The 25,114-nt window shown below is 41.6% G+C and overlaps 2 protein-coding genes and 1 long non-coding RNA gene across 5 annotated transcripts; 1 reads left to right on the top strand and 2 right to left on the bottom strand.

The window, feature by feature from the left end:
* Positions 1 to 1,435: 1,435 nt before the first annotated feature.
* On the bottom strand, positions 1,436 to 8,500 carry LOC145422498 (uncharacterized). The gene is made up of 3 exons (XR_013903798.1): positions 8,444 to 8,500; positions 1,640 to 1,708; positions 1,436 to 1,545 (listed from the first exon to the last, which is right to left on the bottom strand). It is a non-coding gene; the product is annotated as an uncharacterized LOC145422498 (long non-coding RNA).
* LOC113012438 (dr1-associated corepressor) lies at positions 4,793 to 9,376 on the top strand. Of its 3 annotated transcripts, none has more exons than XM_080293942.1 (6): positions 4,793 to 4,841; positions 5,550 to 5,622; positions 6,021 to 6,114; positions 7,922 to 8,016; positions 8,146 to 8,245; positions 8,619 to 9,376. In XM_080293942.1, exons 2-6 carry the CDS (start codon positions 5,568 to 5,570, stop codon positions 8,755 to 8,757), a joined length of 483 nt encoding a protein of 160 aa, XP_080150068.1. In that variant the 5' UTR covers positions 4,793 to 4,841; positions 5,550 to 5,567; the 3' UTR covers positions 8,758 to 9,376. The 3 variants fall into 3 exon arrangements, with proteins under 3 accessions (XP_080150068.1, XP_080150067.1, XP_026008438.1); XM_080293941.1 differs by lacking the exon at positions 4,793 to 4,841 and adding an exon at positions 4,854 to 5,015; XM_026152653.2 differs by lacking the exon at positions 4,793 to 4,841 and adding an exon at positions 4,854 to 5,015 and having other exon boundaries at positions 7,922 to 8,035.
* ahsa1b (AHA1, activator of heat shock protein ATPase homolog 1b) lies at positions 9,372 to 19,803 on the bottom strand. Its single transcript, XM_026152652.2, has 9 exons — positions 19,093 to 19,803; positions 17,581 to 17,771; positions 17,102 to 17,184; positions 16,890 to 17,007; positions 11,507 to 11,598; positions 11,102 to 11,230; positions 10,884 to 10,985; positions 10,707 to 10,758; positions 9,372 to 10,392 (listed from the first exon to the last, which is right to left on the bottom strand). The coding sequence occupies exons 1-9, from the start codon at positions 19,170 to 19,172 to the stop codon at positions 10,220 to 10,222; spliced, it is 1,020 nt and encodes a 339-aa protein (XP_026008437.1). The 5' UTR covers positions 19,173 to 19,803; the 3' UTR covers positions 9,372 to 10,219.
* Between the last annotated feature and the right edge of the window lie 5,311 nt (positions 19,804 to 25,114).

Raw genomic sequence — 25,114 nt, 5'->3', positions numbered from 1 at the left:
GTGGGCATTAAACTTCCTGTCCATGTTCCAACTTGTATGAAATGTGCTTCATAAATAAAGTTTGGGTGATTGTTTTCTATTGATCAGGTGACTGTGGAGGCCATTTGATTACAGTAAACTCATTGTCATGATCAAGAAACCCCTTTGAAATCATCTGGGCTTTGTGATATGGCATATTAACATGCTGGAAGCAGGCATCAGAAGATGAGACACTGTGGTCATAAAGGGACGGAAATGCTCAGCAGCAAAACTTGGGCTGTGGCACTTAAGCAATGTCCAGTTGGTATTAAGGAGCTCAAAAATGCACACACCACCATATCACCATCAGTCAGAACCACTGCTGCAGGATGAAATGCTGTAAATGCCTAATTTCTGAGCCTACCATGTGAATATTGCAGCAGAAGTCAAAACTTGTTCTTGTGTGACAGGAGTGGTTTCCGGTGTGGTCTTCTGCTGCTGTAGGCCATCTGCTTCAAGGTTTTACATGTTGTACATTCAGAGATGCTCTTCTGCATACACATAATCTTTGGTTGGGGCTGCTTTACTATGCATTACTACATCAGTGTGGTGTGACATGGGGACAGTTGATAGTGGCCCTCAGCTCAGTTGTATTATTGGTTGGGCATTTCTCATATTCCTCTCAGTGCACAACAGTTTCTCTATTGGCAGTAACAGCATCATCGGCAAACCGTTTGGCTATTTAGTTTTGGCTCTGTGGGCAGCTGCAAAGTGTTCTAAGATCTTCTGGTTGACGGCAGTTTTGAGTTTGGACTTTATAAAACACAATGGACCAACCATCACCAGCATCAAGCAATTGACACAGTACCCCAAATCATCACAGAGTGTGGAAACTTTACACTGGACTTCAAACAGGTTGCATTTTCAGCCTCTCCACTCTTTCCACAGCCTTGAAATGAATTCCAGTTCTTTTTCTCCTTAGCCCAGGTAAGACACTTCTAGCTTTGCTTCTAGTGGCTAGATGATATAAAACTAAATTAATAAGTTAGAAACCAACTGAACTGCTAACACGGATCTTGGTGGATTGAAAGTGAGCAAAAGTTAAGGCCTTGCGTTCACATTTCCTGATTTTTGCATACTCATCACCTGGAAAGAGGAAAAAGACGATGCAGGAGGAGCTGTAACACAGGACGTATGAATGCACTCTCTTCAGAAGCGTTTTCACCTTCAGTGTATGAACGAAGTCTAGCACACAGATGTTGTTTCAATTATGTAGCATGACCAATCTGTCTGCCCTTCACTGTTTCTGTGTGCATTAATAAAAAGTGTCATGTCTTTTCTAATTGCACTGTGCTGTGAATTGAATTGAAAGTTGCCCAGAAAATATAACACCCTATTAACATTGCTACATCATAAAATGCAGATGTAGTTGGGCTAATAAAATAAAAACAACGACAATAAGTTATAATGCAGTTGAGCCAAAGATCATATTTACCTGAAATTGCTTTAAAATGAAGCGTTGAAGAGAGGTGCTCTTATTTTGTCAAAGGCCTGCTGACTCCACCCCTCTCTCCTCTGCCTGCATCACTGGTGGGAAGTACAAAGGGGGTTAAGGATAGGAGTCAAGGAGAGGAATCCAGTATGTGCAATCTGAGAAATGTGAAAGGACTAAGATAGCCACCTCTGAATGGGCCGGGTAGACTGGCCTGATGCTCCAAGATGCACTGACTGAGCTCCACGTGTCAGGGACCTGCAAACCAACACAGAAGGCTTTTTTTTTTTATTTCTCTCGTTTGTGTCTCGAGTACTACAACTTTTCAAGTGAACAAAACTCAGAGTTGTGGGATTCCAATCCCTCTGTCGAGTCTTTATTCTACACAAAAGCTGTCCACCAGGTGGCGTTACATAACACTACTTTTTCCATTCTGTTATGATGTGCTATGAATGTATAATGAACTCAGCACTCTAAGCTGGCTAAATATGCCAGATATTACTATTTGTCATGGTCCTGGCAGGGCTGGGTTTATTTCTCTTCTTTTCCCTCTCTTGTATAGTCAGTGTTACAGTTACAGTGGCTGTAAATTCCTCTCTGTGGAAAGACTCGAGTTGATTCCTTGAGGGGAAACAAAAACTCAGATCCCCACCTGCAAGATTCTTAAGTTCAAAACTCCCCCTCAAACACACTGGAGGCTGTTTTGTTTGCTCTCCCCACAACCACCACACATAAATATTCAATGCCATGCACCTTTATCAGGCAGTGTAACTGATTTTAATGTTGTTAGGCCACACTTCCTGAATTAGGGTTGAGATATTTATCTGCACGTCTCAGCAGAAAATCAATCCCAGGTCTGCAACATGCCAGGTTGTAGGGCATTTTATGGGCTGAGGGGCAATGTTATTTTATAAGAATGCAGTGAATATTCTCCAAAAGTTGATTCTGTTCATCTGGACGTAGCGTTATCTGCACGCTACGTCCAGATGAACAGAATCAGCTTTTGGAGATTTACTTACCTGGATGATTGAGAATGCATCAAGATGCAGTGAATATTATTTTACGTTTTTTTTAGTTCACTCATTAATGGCGAGGCAGTCACATCAGCAGAAAATTGGATTTATTTGTTTGACTGCAGACGGCCTAAACCAGGGGTGTGAAACATAAGGCCCGGGGGCCAGAATTGGCTCAGGAATCTGGCCCATTGGATAGAGTCAAAAACTGTAAAGGAGGGCATAAACTTTGGACTTTTAACTGTATTTTCATACCTTTTACAACTTTTCTCTGATAAAGATCTCACACATGGCAATTCATAATATACCAAAGTAATAAATAAACAACATTCCTGTTTTTTCAATACCTACAATTCTTTTTTCTTTTCTTTTTTCTTATTTACAATGAGTTTACATTAAAAAAATCTTTCTGGGCAATGAGCTACCATGAAGTTTCTGTAATTTTGCAAAAGAGTTGTGTAATTTCTTTCATTTACTTCAGCAGCATTTCTTTGTCATTTCGATAGCACTTAGATTTACAGCTGAAATTGCACTTTTTCTTATATAATCTATGTCAGGGATTAAATGTGTATTTAAACTTCTTTACACTGACAGAAAGGTGAGTTTCACTCGTTTAAACTCAAAGTGGGCTGACTGTACTGTGTGTGGCCCATGATCTAAAATGAGTTTGACATCCCTTACTTAACCTTTATATTCTTATGATCTAAAATTGTATGTAAGAAAAGTACTACAAATAAAATGCTTAGAAGCAGAAAGATGCTTTTATTCCAAAATCCCGTTGATATATTTGAATTGAAATAATGGCTGGTTATATTTTTCTCCTTTTCCATAAAGGTGCTACATGAAAAAAAATGTCCCAGGTTATAAATGGTTAAAATCTAAACTAGTTGAGACTAGAAGTGTTAATGAAAAATGCACCAATTACCACCAGTCGGCACAAATATGTTTAAAAAAAGAACATGCATGCATAAAGTAAAGATAACAGTTATCCTGCTGGTGTCGATGCTTTATTAGTCTTACATAATCTTTTTCAGTGAGTACTGATTAACCTTATCTGATTAACCTTTGCAGTCATTAGTGAAGCCAGAGTGGTCCAGACAGAGTGATACTCTGCTGAAGATCAATATGTCACCGCAAGCAAATGAAAACATCCGTGTTTTCCGGGTGGTCTTCAGTCCAGCAGATGGTGCGTGAATGCAAACAAAAACTGTGAAGTATTAAAAAAGCAAAATGGCCAGCTTTAAAATGTGAACTTATGTAAGAGGACTTTCAGTGTTAAAAATATCCTGTGGCCACAACAGAAAAGCTTGAAATCTTCTTATTTAATAATATGTATTTCTTTATTTGTGTACTTAACATGATTAATGTGGATGTTTTCATGCAGTAATATAGTAAATGCAAAATTCATACATCCACTCATTTTTTTAATTGCACATAGTGGTGCAGGGGAGGGCCCTATATATGGCCTAAATGCTGCAAAATCTGAAAAGCAGCCTATAGGACATGCTTTTATTTTTTAATTTGTCATGTTAGCTGTAGGTAATATTAATGAATAAATAGATGAATTCCAATATAAATCAAATAATGGCTATGTTAAGTAACAGTAACATTGTGAGGAATGTTGGAGTTATTGCTGACAGGATATGTCCTTTAGGTGTCATTTGTCCCATTATACATTTGTCCCATTATCCTGACAGAGGCAGCTTTCAGGCCCTCTTCTGTTGAACCAGCTTCCAGTTTGGACTTTTTGGACACCCTCTCTACTTTTAAGGTTAGGCTTAAAATTTTGGTTTTTGATAAAGATTATAATTAGTGTTGGATAAGGTGACCCTGAACCATCTCTTGATTATACTGGAATAGGCCTAGGCTGCTGAGGCCTTCCCATATCCCATGGATTGAGTGTTTCTACTTTATTTGTCTTTCTTCCCTCTCCAAGTGTTTATCCAACTCGATTGAATTTGATCATTAGCGATGATTAAACTCGGGCTTTTTCTCCCATGTGTGTGTTTTGTCCTGTCTCACGCTGCTCTTATCTCTTTCCAATCACCCCAACCCCTGAACCTGGTTCTGCTGGAGGTTTTGTGCTTTTAAAAATGAGTTTTTCCTTCCCACTGTCGCCAAGAGCTTGCTCATAGGGGGCCATCTGATTATTGGACTTTGTTTCTAATATTGTAAGGTCTTTACCTGACAACGTAAAGCGTCTTGCTGAGAATGTTGTTGTGAACTGGTACTATATAAATACATTTGAACTGACATCAATGGTATCTAAAGTCCTAAATAGTTAACGTTTTGAATTTTTTTAAAACCATTTTTAGCACGAGTTGTTAACGCGCCAGTGTGATGACGTCATTGTCGGGGTCAGGACAGGTTGACCTCAGGTGTGTGTTTTTTCTTTTCTGGGGCATTTTTTGCGGGGTTCTTCCTGCTGAAGGTAAACATATGGACGAAGCAGCGATTTGCGGTAAAAATATGAAAACTGTGTTCGAGCGGCGCGGATTAAAGCGACGAAAATGTCCGGACAGAAGAGAAGATATAACGTACGCTTCCCTGCTGTGAGTAAATGTGGAATAATGTGGAAAATTAAAGCTGCCAAACGAGCTAACGGGTAACTGTAGTCGTGTGACAACTGTTGCATTCAAAGACTGCTGGAAATCATGTTTATTAGCGAGCTAGCCTAGCAAACTAGGAGATATGTTAATAAAAATGCTTTAGCTCTACTAGGCTAAATTACTTACTCGTTAAAAAACAACAACAAAAAACGGTACCATTATATAAGGTGTTTCGATGTTTTTTCAATGAATACGAGTTTGCAGGACGTTGTGCTTTCTGTTCCTTCCATTTTTTATGTTGTGGTTGGGAAACTTGTTTTCCTTTTTAATGAAATGTATGTAGGCCTATTTTGTAGTATAAATAGTTGGTACATACATGTCACACATTGTTTTTCACATATGAACCATTAAAAAAACCCACCTTCAGCTGCTATTAACAGTTATTTCATCAGTTACATGCAGTTTACTCAGTGCTCCTCAATGCACCGTAACTTCCATTTGCTTGAACAGCTGTAAACTCTTTGATATTGTTGCCAGAGGCGCATCAGAAAAATCATGCAGAAGGACGCTGAGGTGGGCCGGATGGCGATGGCAGTTCCTGTAATCATATGTATCCTTTATGAGTTGCCGAAGCAGCATCTTCTTCCAGCTTCTCCTGAGGCACTTGCTGGGAGTTAAAGTCAGTTGCGTTCAAGTGCCAATCGCTTAGCAAAATAAATAAACTGTCCTAATGAATCTTGTTGTTTTAGGTATTGGATATTGGTTAGACTGAATTAAACATTAATTTAGGCTGATTAAAGCGAATACACACAATGGCTCAACAATAAATTGTTCAGTTTATTGCACTAAGATACATCCCTCCAGGTGATAGGAACAGTTTTCTGCTGTGATGGTGTGGATATTTGATGTTAGTTAGTGTTAAATGGTAACTGTATTATGTCAAAGCAAGTATGTAAATACATGCTGAAAGTGTTGTAGAGCTGTGAAATCCCATACTGCATCAATAAGCTCGGGCCTTGGAGATATTCCTGAAGTCTCTGCTGACCAAAACCTGCGTGATTACAGAGTCCAAGCTCAGCGCTGTTGTGTCTGTGGCTCACATGTAAGTAAGACTTTGTTATTTGAGCTCAAGTATATGAGATTATGAATTAATCAAGACTAATCCAACCAAGATGCTAAAATGATGGTATATGTAGACGTAATTAATGAAATCAGCAGTGTTGTGCCCTGTGCACTTTCTGTCCTCATCTCTGAAAGCAGTGCTTTAGGGTTTCACACTGGAAGAGAAATATTATGAGTGTAAGTGAGGCAGATATTTTCACGAGATCTATGCGCACCTTCGACTGCTGCAGGCGTGCAAACTGTCTTTTGTGAAGATGAAGAAGACATACGTGCAATTATAATCTTGTTCATATCTAACTGAATATGACAGCATTCACTCAGACTTACTACGCACGAGGTTCCTCACAAATTTCAACTAAAAAAATGACTGAACAGGTTACAGTACTGTGCAACAATCTTGATCCACCTCTTACTTCTTTATACTTTGCTAGGAAAATGGAAAATAGATGCAGCGATTTATTGAAACATGCACCGACATACTTATAAAACATGGAGTTTGTACATTTTTAACAACCATGAAAATCGATATTTGGTACGAGGACCTTCATTCTTCAACACAGCCTGAAATCTCCGTCTTGTCATTTCATTAAGTGGGAATAGTTCTCCAGGATTTTTGAAGGACATTCAAAGCTCTTCTTTCGATGTTGGCTGCCTTTTGTTGTGATCTCTGTGATGACAATCCAAGATTGCTTCACTGATTTTGAGGTCCAGAGTCTTGGGAGGCCAATCCATGACTGATATTGTCCCACTGTGTGTTTTTTCTGTCCATGTATGCTTTTACTGCATTGGAAGTGTGTATGGTCATGCTGACAAATGAAATTCTGCCAATTAGATACTTTGTTTTTGCATGGTGGATCAAAATCTGATGGTAGCGTCATGTGTTGGTAGCCAGTGATGCTGGGGATCACATGATCCTGCAGCCAGTGATGCTGGCATTGCTTTTCAAACTTGGCAGAACCTCTACCATGTTTTACAGATGGCTGCAAACAGACATGTTGTGCCTTTCTCCTGAACTCTTCCATACTGCTTCACAACAATTTGAACCAAAAATTTCAAATGTTGTGTCATTTTGCCATTGTTGCCTCTGATTTTCAGTCGTGTTTTTGTATATTTTGGCATACCTCAGCCTTTTTCCTCTGTTTCCCTTCCTTACTAATGGCTTCTTGACAGCCACCATTCCACTGAGATCATTTCTGATGAGGCTTGAGCGAAACAGAGATGGATCAATTGAAGGTTCAAATGCAGCTTTTAGGTCCTGTGCCAGGTCTTTAATGACCCCCCCCCCCCCCCCCACCCTATTTGTTAAGGATGAGACCAAAATGGGTCGTCTTACTTTAGTTACGTGGCCTTTTAAGGTTCATAGGTCAATGTTAAGTAGCATAAACAAAAACCATTCCTATAAAAATATTCAGGTACAAGGACTGGACTGAAAGTTAGTGAAAAAGAGGCCAATGTTTGAAGAAAAACTTTGAAAGACCTTCAGAAAGCTTGGGGAGTTATTGTTCTGGACCATTTTATAAGAAATTATAAGAAAAGTCTGTTTTTTTTAATATAAAGAATCAGCGGTGGCTCAAGAATCAAGAATACTGTATGCTGTTGTTTTTAAAACAGTTCCTAGGCTCTTAACATTAGTTATCCCCAATAAAATAAATTGAATATTTAACAAAAAAAGCAAATGAAATCAATATACTGTCAGTTTGTTTGCTTTTTTTTCTCTTTAGCATGTCGTTCACATGCATGTATATGAAAAGTTGGCATATAATGTATTACATTTTGTGCTTTTATAGGAAGCAATGCATAGAGTCAGAAAAGCTCTTCCATTTTCTCAAAGACTTGGTAGCACAAACCACGCCTACAAGCCAGAAGGACAACAGAAGCATGAGTATGTGGCCTTTATACAGGTAGAGAGTGTACCTTTAATGTCAATGTAACTAATTCCTTCTTAAAAAGCCTCCAAATGCCCTCAACATTATTAAATTCTTATGATAATTGACCTTTTCTTTGTTTCAAGGAACAAACAGCATGAAGTTTCTGTTAAAAAACCACCTGAAGTGGAGGAAATGGCTCCGCAAGGTAGCCTCGACTCACTTGACAACGACTCGAGTGCCAGCGTACGTAGTAACTAAAAACAAAATCTTACTCCAACTAACATGCGAACCGAACCAATCAGCTCTCAGAATGTGTGTACTTGTGTTTCTGGCACTCAAGCAGTAGTGGACACTTTTGTGTTGCATGCTAAAAGCTGCAGCAGCGCCCCCTTGAGGCCATAGTGATAATTTTACTCTGAAAAAGTGTAGAGTACTTCTTACCTCAGCAGTGTTTGTCTTGTCTAGAGAACGGTTGTGGTGATCCGTGGGTGAAAGGGTGAAGACGGAGAACAAATTCTTATCAGTTACCTTGGTTACTAAGAGCTTATGAACTTTGCGGACATGTTAATACCCCTTCTTGTTTCAGTTAGTCAATCATTTCCTCTCCTCCTTCCAGGAGTCGGAGCTCTACATCTGCTTATGACTGTGCAACCAGCGGAAGCCGCTGTGAAGTCACAGCAGCGCCTCATTTCATTATGTCTCCTTACATTTGTCTTTTGTCTCTGCTGTCCTGGATTTTGGTCACAAATAAGTGAGGCTAAGTAATCGCAATACTTCAGCTGACGTCTACGTACAAGTTGTTTCGTTAGCTCAAGTCCAGCTTTTGGGTAAATAAAGAGTTCCTTTTCTTGGGAGGATAAGGGATCTTTGTTTGGAGCAGATATATTTTAGGATCACTTGAATCTTTTGTGGAAGTTTGCACTGAGTTGTAGATTTTTTTTTTCCTTCTTCTTGCTGATTAGGAAATTGTGTTTGTAGAGCAGTACTTGCTTGAATAATGATGCTATTTAGATTACAATATTGAGTTTTGAGATTATTCTGGAACACTTTTAGACAGTGTGCAGCTCTTTTTTCTTTTTTTTTACTGTATTTTGAAGATGTATATTCTTTGATACAAATTAGATGCTTTCAGTGTATTACTTTATTTTTTGCTTGTTTTTGTTTTCCGGTAGGATGTGCAGCAATCTTTAAAACCAAACTAAGTGCTTATTTTAAGAAATAGTGGCCTTTGTGGTGTCTATTTTTAGAGCACTTGTAAATTAAAAGTTTTAAAGATTTTTGCATATATGAAAATAAATAACTTATGTAAATAAATAATTGGAATCTCCAGATAGTTCGAATGTAAAAAAGTTGAATAAAAACAAGTCGCAAGCATATAGGGATTGGTTTATTCCAGTAAACTAACCTTTTTACACTGTGATGGCGTGAAATGAGGAATAAATAGATGCACTCTGTTCTGAAAGGTTATTTTTACTGGATTTTTTTTTTAACATTTTGAAACCAAATAAAGCAAAAACATCTCTCTTCAGTTGCTACGCAGTGACCTGCATGAGGAGGTGAGACTGTTTCCATGTCCCAGCACTGATGAGGTTCGCTAACGTTCCTCCTGCTGATCCACGCTGACAGACGCTACACTTGTAATGAGCATCCAATCTAGTCTCAGAGGAACAAGCTGGAGTACAGTCCTGCTCCGCTGCAGGTGATCGGACGTCATTCTTCCACATGGGGGGCAGTTTGGAATGAAAACATGCATCTTCACTACAATGACTCAAAATGAGCAATACAAGTAAAAAATAAACATTCATTTTTTAAACATTGTTTTTCAAATAAAAGAAAACATTTCTGTTTATCTCCTGCAATAATTACATATTTATAGATGTAGAGGCCAATTTGAAGTAGTGGTGCGATAGATCCCTTTGTTTTATTCAATCCATTATTTATCCCGAGTCCCAAAGGCACGGTCCATTCATTCTCCTTTGAACAACTGATCCAAATACTGAAGGAGGGGGAACAAAAACAAAGATTGATTTTAAATATGCTCAGAAAAGAAAACATTTACACACAGAGAGGTGATGGATTGGCCTCACTTATGCTGTCTCTTCTGTTAAGTCGTGCTCTGAGTTTACAGTCAGATGTGCCAGAGATCGAAGGACAAAAGATTAAAAATCCAAAACAGGAAAGAAAACCAAAACAAAACAGCACTACAGTACACAGTTTTCAGAAGAGCCGTGCTCCGTAGCCAAATGTCTGTTTAATAGATTCGAAGTAGTATCTCTTCCAGCCCTCTTTCGTCTGCTCCTCCTGGCTGTTTGGGACGCCTCGATACTCCACCTTCAGCTCTGTCTCGCTGCTCCGGTCCAAGAACGTCATTGTGATCGTGGCGTAGTGCTCTGTGGCAAAAAATAAATAAATCCATACTTTTAACTATAAAAGCACGATAGCATAAAAGGAAGAGAGATCCGAGGAGATAATTTTTGACCCTGAAGTGAGCTACAGATGAGGATAAAATTATAGTAGGTGAATGAAAAGCTGACCTTTTTATTGAGCCATAACACAAACCACTGCTGTGCAATTATTATTTCACAGTTTATGTGTTTGAATTCATCTATACTAGTACATTTTTTTTTCAAATTTGAATTTAAATGGTCCAGTTTGTTGTATGATAGTAAGCACTGTTCCCACATACTGAAAAATAGAAACCTACCACAGGGCCAGGTGTTATACCGCCACTTCATAACTATTTTCTCATCTGGAACCTGAAAGCAAGAGGACTTGTGTTAGAATTTACTCAGGTAAAGTGACGTTAATGTGGTGCAGTACAGTCAAGTAAATGATTCATATACACAAATGCTTATTTTTAAATGTCATAGATCAGACTCACCAGCTCTGTGAACTCGCCCAGAATATTTCCATCTAGCAGACGAAACTTTCCGCCCTTCTCTCCATCCACTGTGGCTGAACCACGCGTGAACGCCTGAACCATCTGTTTATTGACAAGAAGCCCCAAAATCAAAAGAAGCAAAGTCCATTTTTACTGAAAGACTTAACAAGACACAACCACAGCCTGGGTTTCCAATCAAACACACAGCTGAGGCTCACCTCTCTGTTCAGAAAGACCCTGTAGAGTTCAGCTGGTGAGGTGAGAAACGTTTCTTTCAATGTAAATTTACAGGTGGGGATCTTGACGCCGGTGTTGACGGGAGTGGCTGTGCTGGCAGAGGAGGAAATCTGTTCCACACAAGCATAGAAGTCTGGTGAGCACGGATCAGTTTATGTGCCATAACTAAAGCCTGGTTTAGACTTCTGCAGAAACGTCATAATTTTTGACGTAACTAGAAACTGCTTTAAACCTTCCACGTAATCTGACATGAACAACAACTGAATGGTGGGAATTTAACCACAGAAAGCAGGCTTAACACTGCTTCGGGTATCAGAGTAAATAAAATGGGGACAAAGTGAGTGTCAAAGTCCAAAATCTTTACTATGTGATTGATGTGCACCAACCTCAGTTTTATCCAGCTTAGCTTTGGACTGTGATGTGGACTGTGGTTTGGCCACACCATTGGCTGTGGGTAGGATCATCCCCTGTGTGAATTCTGCAATTAAAAAAAAGAAAGAAGAATTTGTATTATACCTATACTATTATAAAGACACATCTCCTGGATGCACTGGTACGCATCTTCAGTGATGTATCCTAGGGTCATCAGGTGTTTCGGGTCTCACAACATCATACACCCTCGCCCAGGCGACCCAGCCGGGGGTGATCAAGCCCCGACTTGCGTACCAGTAGCTACCCACGGATCAGCCCTCTTGATCCACAGCCACCTTGTGGCTTTCTCTGCCGCTTCACTCACAGCCTGGATGGCCCTCTTCTTGGCTGCCCCAGCCACGCCCAGCCGCCCTAGGGCTTTGCAGAGTGATCGTCCTGCAAAGCCCCTACAACCCACTTCTATGGGCTCATAGAAAGTCTTCCAGCCCCTTCCCCTGCACTCCTGCACTAGTTCCTGGTACTTTCCTCGTTTCCTTTCATTGGCCTCCTCAATCCGCTCTTCCCAGGGCACTGTGAGTTCCAGCATGATCAGCTGTTTTGAGGCCTCAGAAATAATTATCATGTCTGGCCGGAGTGATGTTTTTGCAATGTTCTGAGGGAACTTTAGTTGTTTACCCAGGTCAGCCTGTAGCTGCCAATCAGAGGCTGTGTTGAGGAGGCCAGTTGTCAAATGTGGGCGCACCTGGGGTTTCTCTCCAGCCTTAATAAAAGAGATTGCCTTCCTCGGAGCATGATGATGCTTGCTGGTGCTGATTGCTGAGGCAATCTTTTCAGCAACTACTCTGAGCACCTGGTCGTGCCGCCAACGATACCGACCATCGGCCAGGGCCCTTGGGCAGCTGCTAAGGAGGTGTTCTAGGGTCCCTCTTCCAGAGCACAGGGGACAGGCAGGTGTCTCGCTCTTTCCCCACAGATGGAGGTTTGCTGGGCTTGGCAGAGTGTCGTATACTGCCTGCACTAGGAATCGGATCCGGTGGAAGTCTGCCTGCATGATGTTTGCCCAGGTGACCTTGCGCTGCAAGGTGCTCTCCCACCTTGTCCATGCTCCCTGCCGCTTAAGGCCTACAGCTCTACTTACTCGCTCCTCCTCCACACCTGCTCGGACCTCTTCCTGGAGTAGCTGGCGTCTCTCCTTTCCCTGTGCCCTGCTGACCTGGGCCTTTGGGACATACCCCAAGCCTGCTCCCCCTGTTGCTAAGACCCCCATCAGTGTTTTCTGCCTTAGGCGTGACTCCGCCACCTCAACTGCCTTCTCAGCCTTCCACTTTCTTCCTGTCCTTACCTCAATACCTGCTAATGCCACCTTGCAGTCTTTAGAATCTCTGTACTGTAGGGCTTCTCGTGTGCGAGCCACCTTGAACTCTTCTGTGAGACCACTGAAGGGTAACTGCACGCTGTTGCTTGTCCCATACAAGGCAGCGCTGGTGAGACTGCGGGGAAGTCCCAGCCACTTACGAAGAAAGCCACTGATCTTTCTTTCAAGGGATTCCACAGTAGTTATTGGAACTGTATAGACAAGCAAGGGCCACAGGATTCGGGGCAGGATTGAATGCTGGTAGATCCAGGCTTTAAATCTTCCAGGCAGGCCGGACTTATCCACCTTAATAAGCCACGCTCCCAGCTCCTCATTTGCCTTCTGAATAGCAGTAGAGTCTTTCAGGCTGGAGTCAAAGAGTTTCCCCAAGCTCTTAACTGGTTGTTCCGTTATGGATGGAATAATGGTTCCTGAAATTGAGAACCGGAACTTGTCCGTCACCTTGCCCTTCTTCAGCACCATCGATCTTGACTTGGAAGGTTTAAAACTCATCCTTGCCCATGAGATGAGTCTCTCAAGACCTTGCAAGATCCACCTACACCCGGGAACTGATGATGTTGTAATGGTGAGGTCATCCATATAGGCTCTGATAGGGGGCTGACGAACACCTGACCTTGTTAACGGCCCTCTGCACTCCACCTCCGCAGCCTTTACCACCATGTTCATTGCCAGGGCAAAGAGCGTAACTGAGATGGTACAGCCTGTTATTATACCTTTCCCGAGTCGGTGCCAGTCTGAAGTAACTGCCCTAGAAGTGACCCTAAGCCTGAAATTGGCGTAATAGTCCAGGATCAGGTCCTTGATCTTGCTGGGAACATGGTGGAGGTGTAAAGCATGCTCAACCAGTTTGTGTGGGATCGACCCATACGCATTAGTCAGGTCCAGCCACAATACAGCTAGGTCGCCTCTGTTCTCATGGGCTTCTCTTATAAGGTGTGTAACTACACCAGTGTGCTCTAGGCAACCAGGAACTCCTGGGATCCCCCCCTTCTGAACTGATGGATCAATGTAATTGTTTCTAAGGAGAAACTCGGTCAATCTCCGGGAGACAACGCTAAAAAACACCTTCCCCTCCACGCTCAATAGCGAGATGCTCCGAAACTGGTTTATGTTTTTCGAATCCTCCTCTTTGGGAATCCAGACTCCCTCTGCGCACCTCCACTGATCAGCAACTCTCCCTCTTCGCCATATCACCTTTAAGATCTTCCACAGGTGGCGAAGCAGCTCTGGGCAGCGCTTATAGACAAGGTAGGGTACGCCACTGGGACCTGGGGAGGATGCTGAGCGGGCTGCTTTGATGACCTCACACACCTCCTTCAAACTTGGCTCCGTCAACTTGAACTCTGCTGATGGTGGGGCAGGGTTGATGAGAGCTTTGTTTGGTCCCAAGTCTTGTTCCCTCAATGGGTCACTCATTGTCTCATGAAGGAAGTTATTCACCTCCTCTGCTGAGCACTCCAACTGCCCACTTCGCTTAACCCCAAGCAATTGTTTGGAAAAGCGAAAGGGATCAGCAATAAAAGCTGCACGTTTCCTGGCTCTCTCTCTTCCTCGCCTTCTGTGCCATTCTGCTCTACGGAGGGTAATCAACTTCTTCCGCAAGATGTTATGCAGTTCCTCTAAAGCTTGCTTCTCCTCCGCATCAGCGTTCTTGAACTGCTTCTTAAGGCTCCTGAGCTCCTGGCGCAGTTGATGAATCTTCATGGCCCTGCGGTTCATGGTGTAAGGGGTCTTGTTGTTACACTTCTCGATCAGGCCGAACCTTTCTGAGGCGTAGCTGACTATGATGGTGGTCATTGTTTTAAGCCTGCTGTCGGCATCTCTTTTGGCCACAGCTTGTATGATGTTGGAGACATCCTCATCAAACTTCTGCCACTCGCTCCGGCTGCTGGCTGGGGGCCACTTAATCCGCTGTTGTGGAACTACACTGCTTGGATTGGAAGAGTCCAGTGCATGGAGGGACTGGGCTCTGTGGGGTGCCTCCTGGCCGGGCTCCTCCTGCGTCTCACCAGGTTCAGGACCTGTGCGTTGCACCTCACTCTCCCGCTCCAAACATTTCATTCTAGCCTGATGGACCTTTAGGCCACGCTGGTTCTTACACAGCTTGCCGCAGATACATGTCTTACTCGTAGTCCTTTCCATTGCGTTGGTCGTTAACCTTAAGTCCGTCCGATTGGAGACCTCATCCTCCCCCCCTCTCGGGATCTCCTGGGGGTATCTTTCTTTAGGGCTTTCCGTAGCTTTTTGGGGTGCTTTCTCACGAAAACTGCAGACCGGGATGCTAGCCCACCCTGCCCCTGGAGCCGTCTTTCCGAGCTGTCATCTGTCTCTCCAGTCGTCACCAAACTTTCTTGGTTGTCACCTAGACTCTTCCTAGGCGTCACTGGCTCAGCCAGAGTTTAACTATAAAGACACATCTCCTGGATGCACTGGTACGCATCTTCAGTGATGTATCCTAGGGTCATCAGGTGTTTCGGGTCTCACAACATCATACACCCTCGCCCAGGCGACCCAGCCGGGGGTGATCAAGCCCCGACTTGCGTACCAGTAGCTACCCACGGATCAGCCCTCTTGATCCACAGCCACCTTGTGGCTTTCTCTGCCGCTTCACTCACAGCCTGGATGGCCCTCTTCTTGGCTGCCCCAGCCACGCCCAGCCGCCCTAGGGCTTTGCAGAGTGATCGTCCTGCAAAGCCCCTACAACCCACTTCTATGGGCTCATAGAAAGTCTTCCAGCCCCTTCCCCTGCACTCCTGCACTAGTTCCTGGTACTTTCCTCGTTTCCTTTCATTGGCCTCCTGTATAAATATACCGCAATTTTCGGGCTATAAGCCGCTACTTTTTGCACCAGCTTTGAACCCTGCGGCTTTTAGTCAGGTGCGGCTTTTCTATGGATTGTCCATGATTTTTGTGATATCGTAAGACGATTTGTTTTGTTTGTTCCGCTCTTGTACGGCACTACGTTGCCTGGCGGAAGGGCATGTGATCAGACACACAGTATCGGGGTTCAAGAGTGGTATGTTGGTCACATGTCCATCCGCCAGGCAACGTAGTGCCGTACGAAGTAGCGCGAAAAACAAACTTCAAAGTAGCGCTACGCGTTCAGCTGGAGGCGTGGATGATGAGCGGCGATAAACTTGCGAAAAGCAAGTTATGCTCCACCGGTGGATTCTGACAGTGTGGAAAAGTGTGAAAACATCCATGATCACCAACGGATTTCGAAGGGCTGGACTGCTGCATGATGGAGAGGAGGACACCGCCACGGCCCTTCAGAGGGTGTTCGACTCTGACACTGACAACGAGGATTTCTTTGGTTTTGAAAGTGACAACGAAGGAAAGAAGCTGAGAGTGGATGACGTAGCCATCCTGAGCCTGTTCGTTTCCGACACTGGAGAAGAGGACTTTGGTGGTTTTAGTGCGCAGGAAGAAGAGAAAGATGGTGGTGAATGACTGACTTTTCTTCTTGTTAAAGCCGTGTCACTGCACCTGAGCCTAAAAGGTAGTCCGAATCTATTTTTCTGGTGTGCTGTAGGTTATTGTTATGTACTACATTTGTTACTCATTTATGAAGCACAGTACATGTTTTGTACTTGTAATTACCGGTACTTGTACATATACCCTAAAAAGTTATGCAAATATGTACCCCTAACTTGTTTTTCAAAATATTAATAAAAGGGGTGTGTCTCCAAACAGCCATCTCTTTCCTGACAATTCCCTTTGTGTATATTCTCTTACATATGATAAGTCAACATTGAAACACCTGCGGCTTTAAGTCAGGTGCGGCTAATGTATGTACAAAACAGGATTTTCCCCTGATTTTAGCTTGTGCGGCTAATATTCAGGTGCGCTTTGTAGTCCGGGAAATACGGTAAGCATTTGACCCTTTTCTTTGACCTAAACTGAATCTGGCAAACTCTTAACGCAAATTCTACCCAAAAAGAGTTTAACGATTTACAATCATGCATAATCTCAATGTGTTCAGCAATTAGGCTCTGGGAGAAATTTGCTGTTCGTTAGCTCACCTGTTTTTAAGAACCCAACGTAGCTCTGCAATGCGTCGCGGAATTTATCCACTCCTTTCGTTTTCATCAGGTTCATCAGCAGCGTGTCGGGTTCATCTTTGTTCAACGATACAGAAATCTGGACACGACACAGGAAAGTAAACTCGGTAAACTCTTCCTCCACCTTCCAGCCAGCCTGAATCAGTGTGCACATGTGCTTTGGTGAAACTTACATCAAGATCCTCCATGTCATTTTCATCAGACAGGTTTGGAACTTCAATTGTTCCTTTATACTCGACTCCTGCTTTTGACTTTCCTGTTCAAACAAAAAAGAATAAACATGTCAGCAAAGATTCAAAGCCTCTTCAAACCTGCCTCCTATTTTAGTAACGATAATAAAAATGCAACATATTAGCTCAGTCACTCTTCTCTATAAGCCACTGAAGCTTTTTCCCCCTATTAGATATAAAAATCTACCTGTTAAAGGCTGAGCTGTAAAACTTCACCATATAAGAGATCGTGCCCTGCATTCAAGATGTTTGCAAACAAGCTGGCACAATGCTGATTAAGTCTCAGTGCCTGCTAAATTATAGTCTGGAAGCAATGACGGTAACTGCCACTGTTAGCAGCCAAACGACCAGTTTCAGAGATACAATTAAAACCAAACTACTGCCTTAAATGAAACAAACAATAATGCTAGTTTTCTACTTACCAGTCCAAGTAGCTTTCACGTTCCACTCATAAAAGAAAATAAGTTTCCCTTTGCGGTTATTAATCGAGGCCTCTCCTTCCACCTTGCTGACTTCTGTCACTTCACACGTTCCCTCCTCATTCTCCACGCTCAATCCAAGAAGCAGAGATTTTAACTTATCTGATGACCAGTTTGTTGCATCTCTTTCCGTCCTGCAAAGTCCAGCAGAGACCACAAAGATAAGTGAGCACATCCGAACAGGGAACAAAAAACCCCAACACCTTAACTAAGGATTGTGCACTTTACAAGCCTTCTTCTCAATGTATTTTCAAAGTGTTTGCAGTCATACTCAACTGGGAAATTTGTTTTCTGAATCCCAAACATGAGATGCACTGACATGTCATCAAACATATGTCTGTTTGACACTGGTCGTTTGGCAAATGTGAGGCTAGACTGGCCAAGATTTACCTGCTCAGTCACATCAATTGTAAACTAGCAAGAGGAAGATCATGGTACTTGGATCTGCTCTCTTATTCACAAGGAGTTGCCACAGCGGGAAGCTCCACATGTTTAATTTGGCAGAGGCTTTACACCAGATGCCTTTCCTACTGGAACCTCTCCTCACATGACTGAATCAGATTCACCCTATATGGCCACTCATTATGCACTAGTTAAATGTGTTAAAAACAATATATAGTGGGAAGGGTTCTTTATCTTCATAACACAAAAGGGGGAGATCAAACAAAAAACACCCAACAACAACAACTGTGTACAGTTGTAAAGTGTACATTACTGGTAACTACTCAGGACGTCACAATTGGATCACCCAGTCAGATGGCCTCTGACATCAGCTTTCTAATCCTCTGCTAGATACAAATGTATTTTAGGAGGTCACCACAGCTGGAAGGTGGGCACAGACCGGCTTAAGTGACAAATCTGAGAACCACATTCTAGTTGACTGGTGACAGCGCCCCTTTAGTATGGCTGCTACAGAGAAAAGCCAGTAATCAAATGCTCCGGGATCATTACAGAAGACGAACAAATGCCATATTTACAAACTATGAATTCATTCGTATTATTTTGCGTAGGGCAGTTATAAAAAATGCAGTCACGTTGTAATTGGGGCTACCACACGTGTTCTGGTGCAACCGATGAAGCATTGGTAACCGTAAACTTACCAAATGCGAGAGACTATAAAGCTTGTTACTACACCAGAATACTGCAGTAGATACAATTAGTCATGCTGCATTTTAACGCTACTGATGTTAAAAGCCGTTACACATGCATTTGAAGCTTCAGCGGCTAGCTACAGGCGAAGCTAACTTAAGAACGCCTGCAATGTTAGCTCGCCTAATTGTTTCAAACTTTTATATACCTCAATACTTGAGGCCGGCTACAGACAAAATAATGACCTAACCTTACTTGATCCAAATCTAAACATATAAACTACAGTTTGATACTAACAGGAGCTCGGTGTGTCGTGTTAGCATTAGGCTAACAGCTAAAAACCAATGTCCTTTCATTAGATCTTACCAATGCCAATTGTTGACATTAGTCGCATCAGCTCTCTCCTCTACAATCCAACGAGGGTCTCCTTCTCCCCACTTCGCCATTTTGTTGAATAAATAATAAGAAACGTTTAACTGTGTAATGTTAAAAGCAGAAAGCAGGTGTCTGCCGGTGACTATCCACCGATGTGCACGCTGTTTCTAGAAGCCTCTGGCTGCTGCGGGCTCTCAAGCGGTGCTCCTGCGTTTACTCGCCGAGCACAGAAAATGCTGGAAACGGAACGTTGTGGAAGGAGGTAAAAAATGTCCCCCCTTTGCCGGAAGTCTGAAGAATAGTTCCGCGTTAGGAATGCAGACTTCTGGAACTACAAAAGTAAAAATAAGTAAGTAAGCAAATAACTAAGTAAATACATACACAGATAGATGAACTTTGAAAAGACTTGTTTTTATTTTCCATTTCAAATGTTTGTTTTTTCCTAAAGAAACGCTTCATTCTGCCAGGCTCACATGAACTACTCATACAAATTACTTTTACAAGCATTTTTTTTAAACCAACCACACAAAATTTGTAAATGTTCCATTGTTTTTGTTTTTAATTTTAAGGATGTACTTCTTTTGTCTGTTCTTGGCTGTTTGCAAGGGGAAGACAAATTAAGGCCTCACCCTCAGGTTTATGAAAATGGAGACTTTTCACAGCTATGGGGCAATTTTTGGACAAAATAACTGATTAATTATGAAAACAACTCTTAGTGAAACTTCTGATGGCATGGCCTAAACATTTTACATATCTTGAAGTAAAAACCTGTGATATTAGACAGTGATTATAAAAATGAGTGGAAGACCGTGAGGGATTAAGTCCATGTCAGCAGATTCTCACCTAGAGTTTGAGTGAGTATAGCATGAGCTTTTATTTAGGTATGTTCCCTTTGCTGTGAGTTAAAAAAAAATGGCTGGTGTCCACTCACCAGACACTTCACCCGTTGACCACTGGTGGTGGTCAGAGGGCCCGGTGGCGCCAGTGTCCGACAGCCTCGCCTCTGTCAGTGCGCCCCAGGGTGGCTGTGGCTACAATGTAGCTTGCCATCACCAGTGTGTGAATGTGTGTGTGAATGGGTGGATGACTGGATGTGTAAAGCGCTTTGGGGTCCTTAGGGACTAGAAAAGCGCTATATAAATACAGGCCATTTACCATTCAGCTGCTCAGTAACATGGCTATCTAATCACAGAGCAACTCAATGCATTTAGGCATGTAGACACAGACTGAATATTTCATAAATTTCATAGCAGCAAGAACAGCAAACTCAGGCTACAGTTCACACAGGCGCATCAACAATGCACAATTAAAGATTGGAAAAATCCTGCCTGGTCCGATGAGTCTCGATTTCTGCTGCAACTTTCAGAAACAACATGAATACATGGATCCATCTTGGAGGTCTAATGGCATGGTGCATAACTTATTGGCAAACTTTGGGCCCCTTAATATCAGCTGAGCATAATGTAAAAGTCACAGCCTACCTGAGTATTGTTGACCATGTTCCTCACTCTATGACCGCTTCTGGCGGCAGCATCCACCAGGATCATGAACCATGCTGCAAAACTCATCTCAAACAGTTTTTTTTTGTACGTGAAAGTGAGTTCACTGTACTCAAACGGCTTCCACAGTGAACAAATCCGATAGGGCACCTTTTTTTTTTTTTAATATTAGTAAAATTAACATACAAACAAAATGCACCATATACTACACATTCAGAGAATAGACATTCCTTACATATTAGCAACTTTAATATATAGGAAACAGAAAATATAAAGATAGGGTCACATAATTAAACAGATTATTAACTCACTAAGTCAAAATCTTCCACAAAGGAAACAAAAAAGCAGCCTTTTTCTTTTTACCTAAAGTCAAAGATTTAACCAACAGGTTTAAGTTGTTTTTCCAGTAAGCTAGTGTTGGTTTGGTCTTAAAAAACGACATTTATGTATAAATTGTTTGCACAAGATTAATAACACATTAACACCATAATTAGCTTTCTTTTCTTTCAAAAACACTCTAAACATTATCATATTTAAGGTAAATGGGGTAATTTGAATCCCACTGGAATAAAGCCAGGTATGAAAATCCAACCAAAATATTTTTATAAAATTGCATAAAAAGAATAGATGGTCCAAATCCTCCTCTTCTGTTTTACAAAATACACAATTACCAGTTTCTATTTTGAATCTATCACCAAGGAGTCTATTTGTCAGGTAAATTTTATTCAAAATTTTAAATTGGACTTCTTTCCCTTTAGGAGGGATAGGGAAGGTGATGTAATCAGTTCTTATTCTTTCAATTTCTTCCCTTTGGAAATCTTTTAATATGTAATTACATCTAAGTAAATTTGGAGAATAAAGACTCCTTAATGAAGATCTTAGAAACTTATTATTGCATTTAACATCACAAAACTGAAAACCATCTATATATAATTGCCTTAACTTGGGGGAGATGTCAGAATATATTATATAATTTACAACTATGTTTTTAAGTGACAATGGAATGGATTTTATAACCCGATTAAATTTACTTTTAGAACATTGGATATAAATTTTTTGGCAAAAATCTTGATGTCCTAGAACATGTCCTTCCTCATCTACAAAATGGGCAATTGCCCAAACACCTTTTGATAACCAATCTTGAATAAAAATAGATTTTCTATTTGTCAGTATATATCAATTGTTCCAAATTGGGCTATTATGTGGAGTGAAATCATGTTTAAATAACATTTTCCAATAAAGAAGGACCTGTTTATGGAATTCAGAGAGTTTAACAGGTAGCTTAGTAATTTCAAAGTCACACTTTAGGAGAAAATCGATACCCCCCAGTGTGTTAAAGACCTTACTTGGTATAAAAAACCAAATGGAGTGTGGATTATTTAGGAAGGATTTTAACCATATAAGTTTCAAAACACCATTCATTATATCAAAGTCAATTGTGTTTCCACCACCTTCAGTGTATGGTTTAACCAAATCATCTTTAGATATATAATGGCACTTATTCCTCCAAATAAAATTAAAATTCAAGCTATTAATTGTTTTAATAACTTTATTTGATATTGATAAAGAGTAAGCTGGATATATAAATCTAGATAAACTATCCATTTTGGTTAATAATATTCTTCCAAAAATTGTGATAATAGGGCACCTCTGAGAGGTGGTTGTGGTGACACGCAGCCGATAAATGAACAGCAACTGTGTGATACTGTCACTTCAATATGCACCAATATCTCAGAGGAAATTTTCCAGCACCATTTTGGATTAGTGCCACGAAGAATTAAAACAGTTTTTATAGCAAAAGGGGGCTAACCTGGGACTAGCAAGGTGTACCTTGCTAAAGTTGGCGTTTGGTATGTAACTTAATAATAAGTTATATCCTCTAATAAGTTAAATTAACTCTTATTATCTGTCTTATCCAAAAAGTAGCCCCACCTTCTGTTTTTTGTGTCAAGTCTAATAATTGTTCCAAAAAGGTTACAGATCAGTAGCTAGATGTTGGAGGCTCGAGGATTTAAAAGTCTGTCTAGGTACTGGTAACAGGGATGTAGATACAGTGGGGCAAAAAAGTATTTAGTCAGCCACCGATTGTGCAAGTTCCCCCACCTAAAATGATGACAGAGGTCAGTAATTTGCACCAGAGGTACACTTCAACTGTGAGAGACAGAATGTGAAAAAAAAATCCATGAATCCACATGGTAGGATTTGTAAAGAATTTATTCGTAAATCAGGGTGGAAAATAAGTATTTGGTCAATAACAAAAATACAACTCAATACTTTGTAACATAACCTTTGTTGGCAATAACAGAGGTCAAACGTCTACTATAGGTCTTTACCAGGTTTGCACACACAGTAGCTGGTATTTTGGCCCATTCCTCCATGCAGATCTTCTCGAGAGCAGTGATGTTTTGGGGCTGTCGCCGAGCAACACGGACTTTCAACTCCCGCCACAGATTTTCTATGGGGTTGAGGTCTGGAGACTGGCTAGGCCACTCCAGGACTTTCAAATGCTTCTTACGGAGCCACTCCTTTGTTGCCCGGGCGGTGTGTTTTGGATCATTGTCATGTTGGAAGACCCAGCCTCGTTTCATCTTCAAAGTTCTCACTGATGGAAGGAGGTTTTGGCTCAAAATCTCACGATACATGGCCCCATTCATTCTGTCCTTAACACGGATCAGTCGTCCTGTCCCCTTGGCAGAAAAACAGCCCCATAGCATGATGTTTCCACCCCCATGCTTCACAGTAGGTATGGTGTTCTTGGGATGCAACTCAGTATTCTTCTTCCTCCAAACACGACGAGTTGAGTTTATACCACAAAGTTCTACTTTGGTTTCATCTGACCACATGACATTCTCCCAATCCTCTGCTGTATCATCCATGTGCTCTCTGGCAAACTTCAGACGGGCCTGGACATGCACTGGCTTCAGCAGCGGAACACGTCTGGCACTGCGGGATTTGATTCCCTGCCGTTGTAGTGTGTTACTGATGGTGACCTTTGTTACTTTGGTCCCAGCTCTCTGCAGGTCATTCACCAGGTCCCCCCGTGTGGTTCTGGGATCTTTGCTCACCGTTCTCATGATCATTTTGACCCCACGGGATGAGATCTTGCGTGGAGCCCCAGATCGAGGGAGATTATCAGTGGTCTTGTATGTCTTCCATTTTCTGATGATTGCTCCCACAGTTGATTTTTTCACACCAAGCTGCTTGCCTATTGTAGATTCACTCTTCCCAGTCTGGTGCAGGTCTACAATACTTTTCCTGGTGTCCTTCGAAAGCTCTTTGGTCTTGGCCATGGCGGAGTTTGGAGTCTGACTGTTTGAGGCTGTGGACAGGTGTCTTTTATACAGATGATGAGTTCAAACAGGTGCCATTCATACAGGTAACGAGTGGGGGACAGAAAAGCTTCTTACAGAAGACGTTACAGGTCTGTGAGAGCCAGAGATTTTCCTTGTTTGAGGTGACCAAATACTTATTTTCCACCCTAATTTACGAATAAATTCTTTACAAATCCTACCATGTGAATTCATGGATTTTTTTTTCACATTCTGTCTCTCACAGTTGAAGTGTACCTCTGGTGCAAATTACTGACCTCTGTCATCATTTTAAGTGGGGGAACTTGCACAATCGGTGGCTGACTAAATACTTTTTTGCCCCACTGTAAGCTAATTACCATTGCTGCAAATGAAAACATCCAGAGGCAGAGGTAATAAGCATCATTAGCGATGATAATTACTGGTAATTACACCAATCAGAATTAAAGGGTCTTAAAAAACACTAATGAAAAGCCTCCAAATGTGGCTGCTACTGATTTGGGAAGATATAAACAAAGTGCAGTTTAACTACTTATTAAACCTGCAGTTTAGAAGCTTAAAAAACAACCATCAATGAGCAAAATACACAATTCTAAAATACTGTTCATGCAGTGTTCTTATCAAAGTGATCTCTAGTGAGATGGAAAATCACATGTGATCATATTTGAACTTGACTTTATTGTCTTTTTCTGGACTTATTATGGATTTGTAATCATCCATCCATTCGCTTCCGCTTATCCTTTTCAGGGTCGCAGGGGGTGCTGGAGCCTATCCCAGCTGTCATAGGGCGAGAGGCGGGGTACACCCTGGACAGGTCGCCAGTCTGTCGCAGTTTGTAATCAGATCTCTGATTTCTTTAGTACACAGGGAAAGTATAAAACTTAGTGTTCTTTGCATCTGTCTGTCATTGCATTACAATTTCCCGTGAATGGAAATATTTCCAAAGGTTATCAATACAATATATTACCAAAGACATTTCTTTTAAGTGTCTGTCCGCATAAACAAGACAGAAAAGGTGAAAATAAGAAAAAATGTTGCACTGAGTTAAATTAGACCCAACTACAAAGGATTAAAAGCGGTTCGATCAGCTACTGAAACCAGCTGACTTCTTGTTACCCCACCAGAATGATTTCTTTACCATTTTAAGAAAATACGAGCATAAGCAAAAGCAAGTCCTTTTGTGCCCCTCACCACCAAAAGGAAAAA

The sequence above is a fragment of the Astatotilapia calliptera genome, chromosome 19 (genome assembly GCF_964374335.1).
Source record: "Astatotilapia calliptera chromosome 19, fAstCal68.1, whole genome shotgun sequence".
Taxonomy (NCBI): Eukaryota; Metazoa; Chordata; class Actinopteri; order Cichliformes; family Cichlidae; genus Astatotilapia; species Astatotilapia calliptera.
This window is presented reverse-complemented; position numbering and strand designations above follow the sequence as displayed.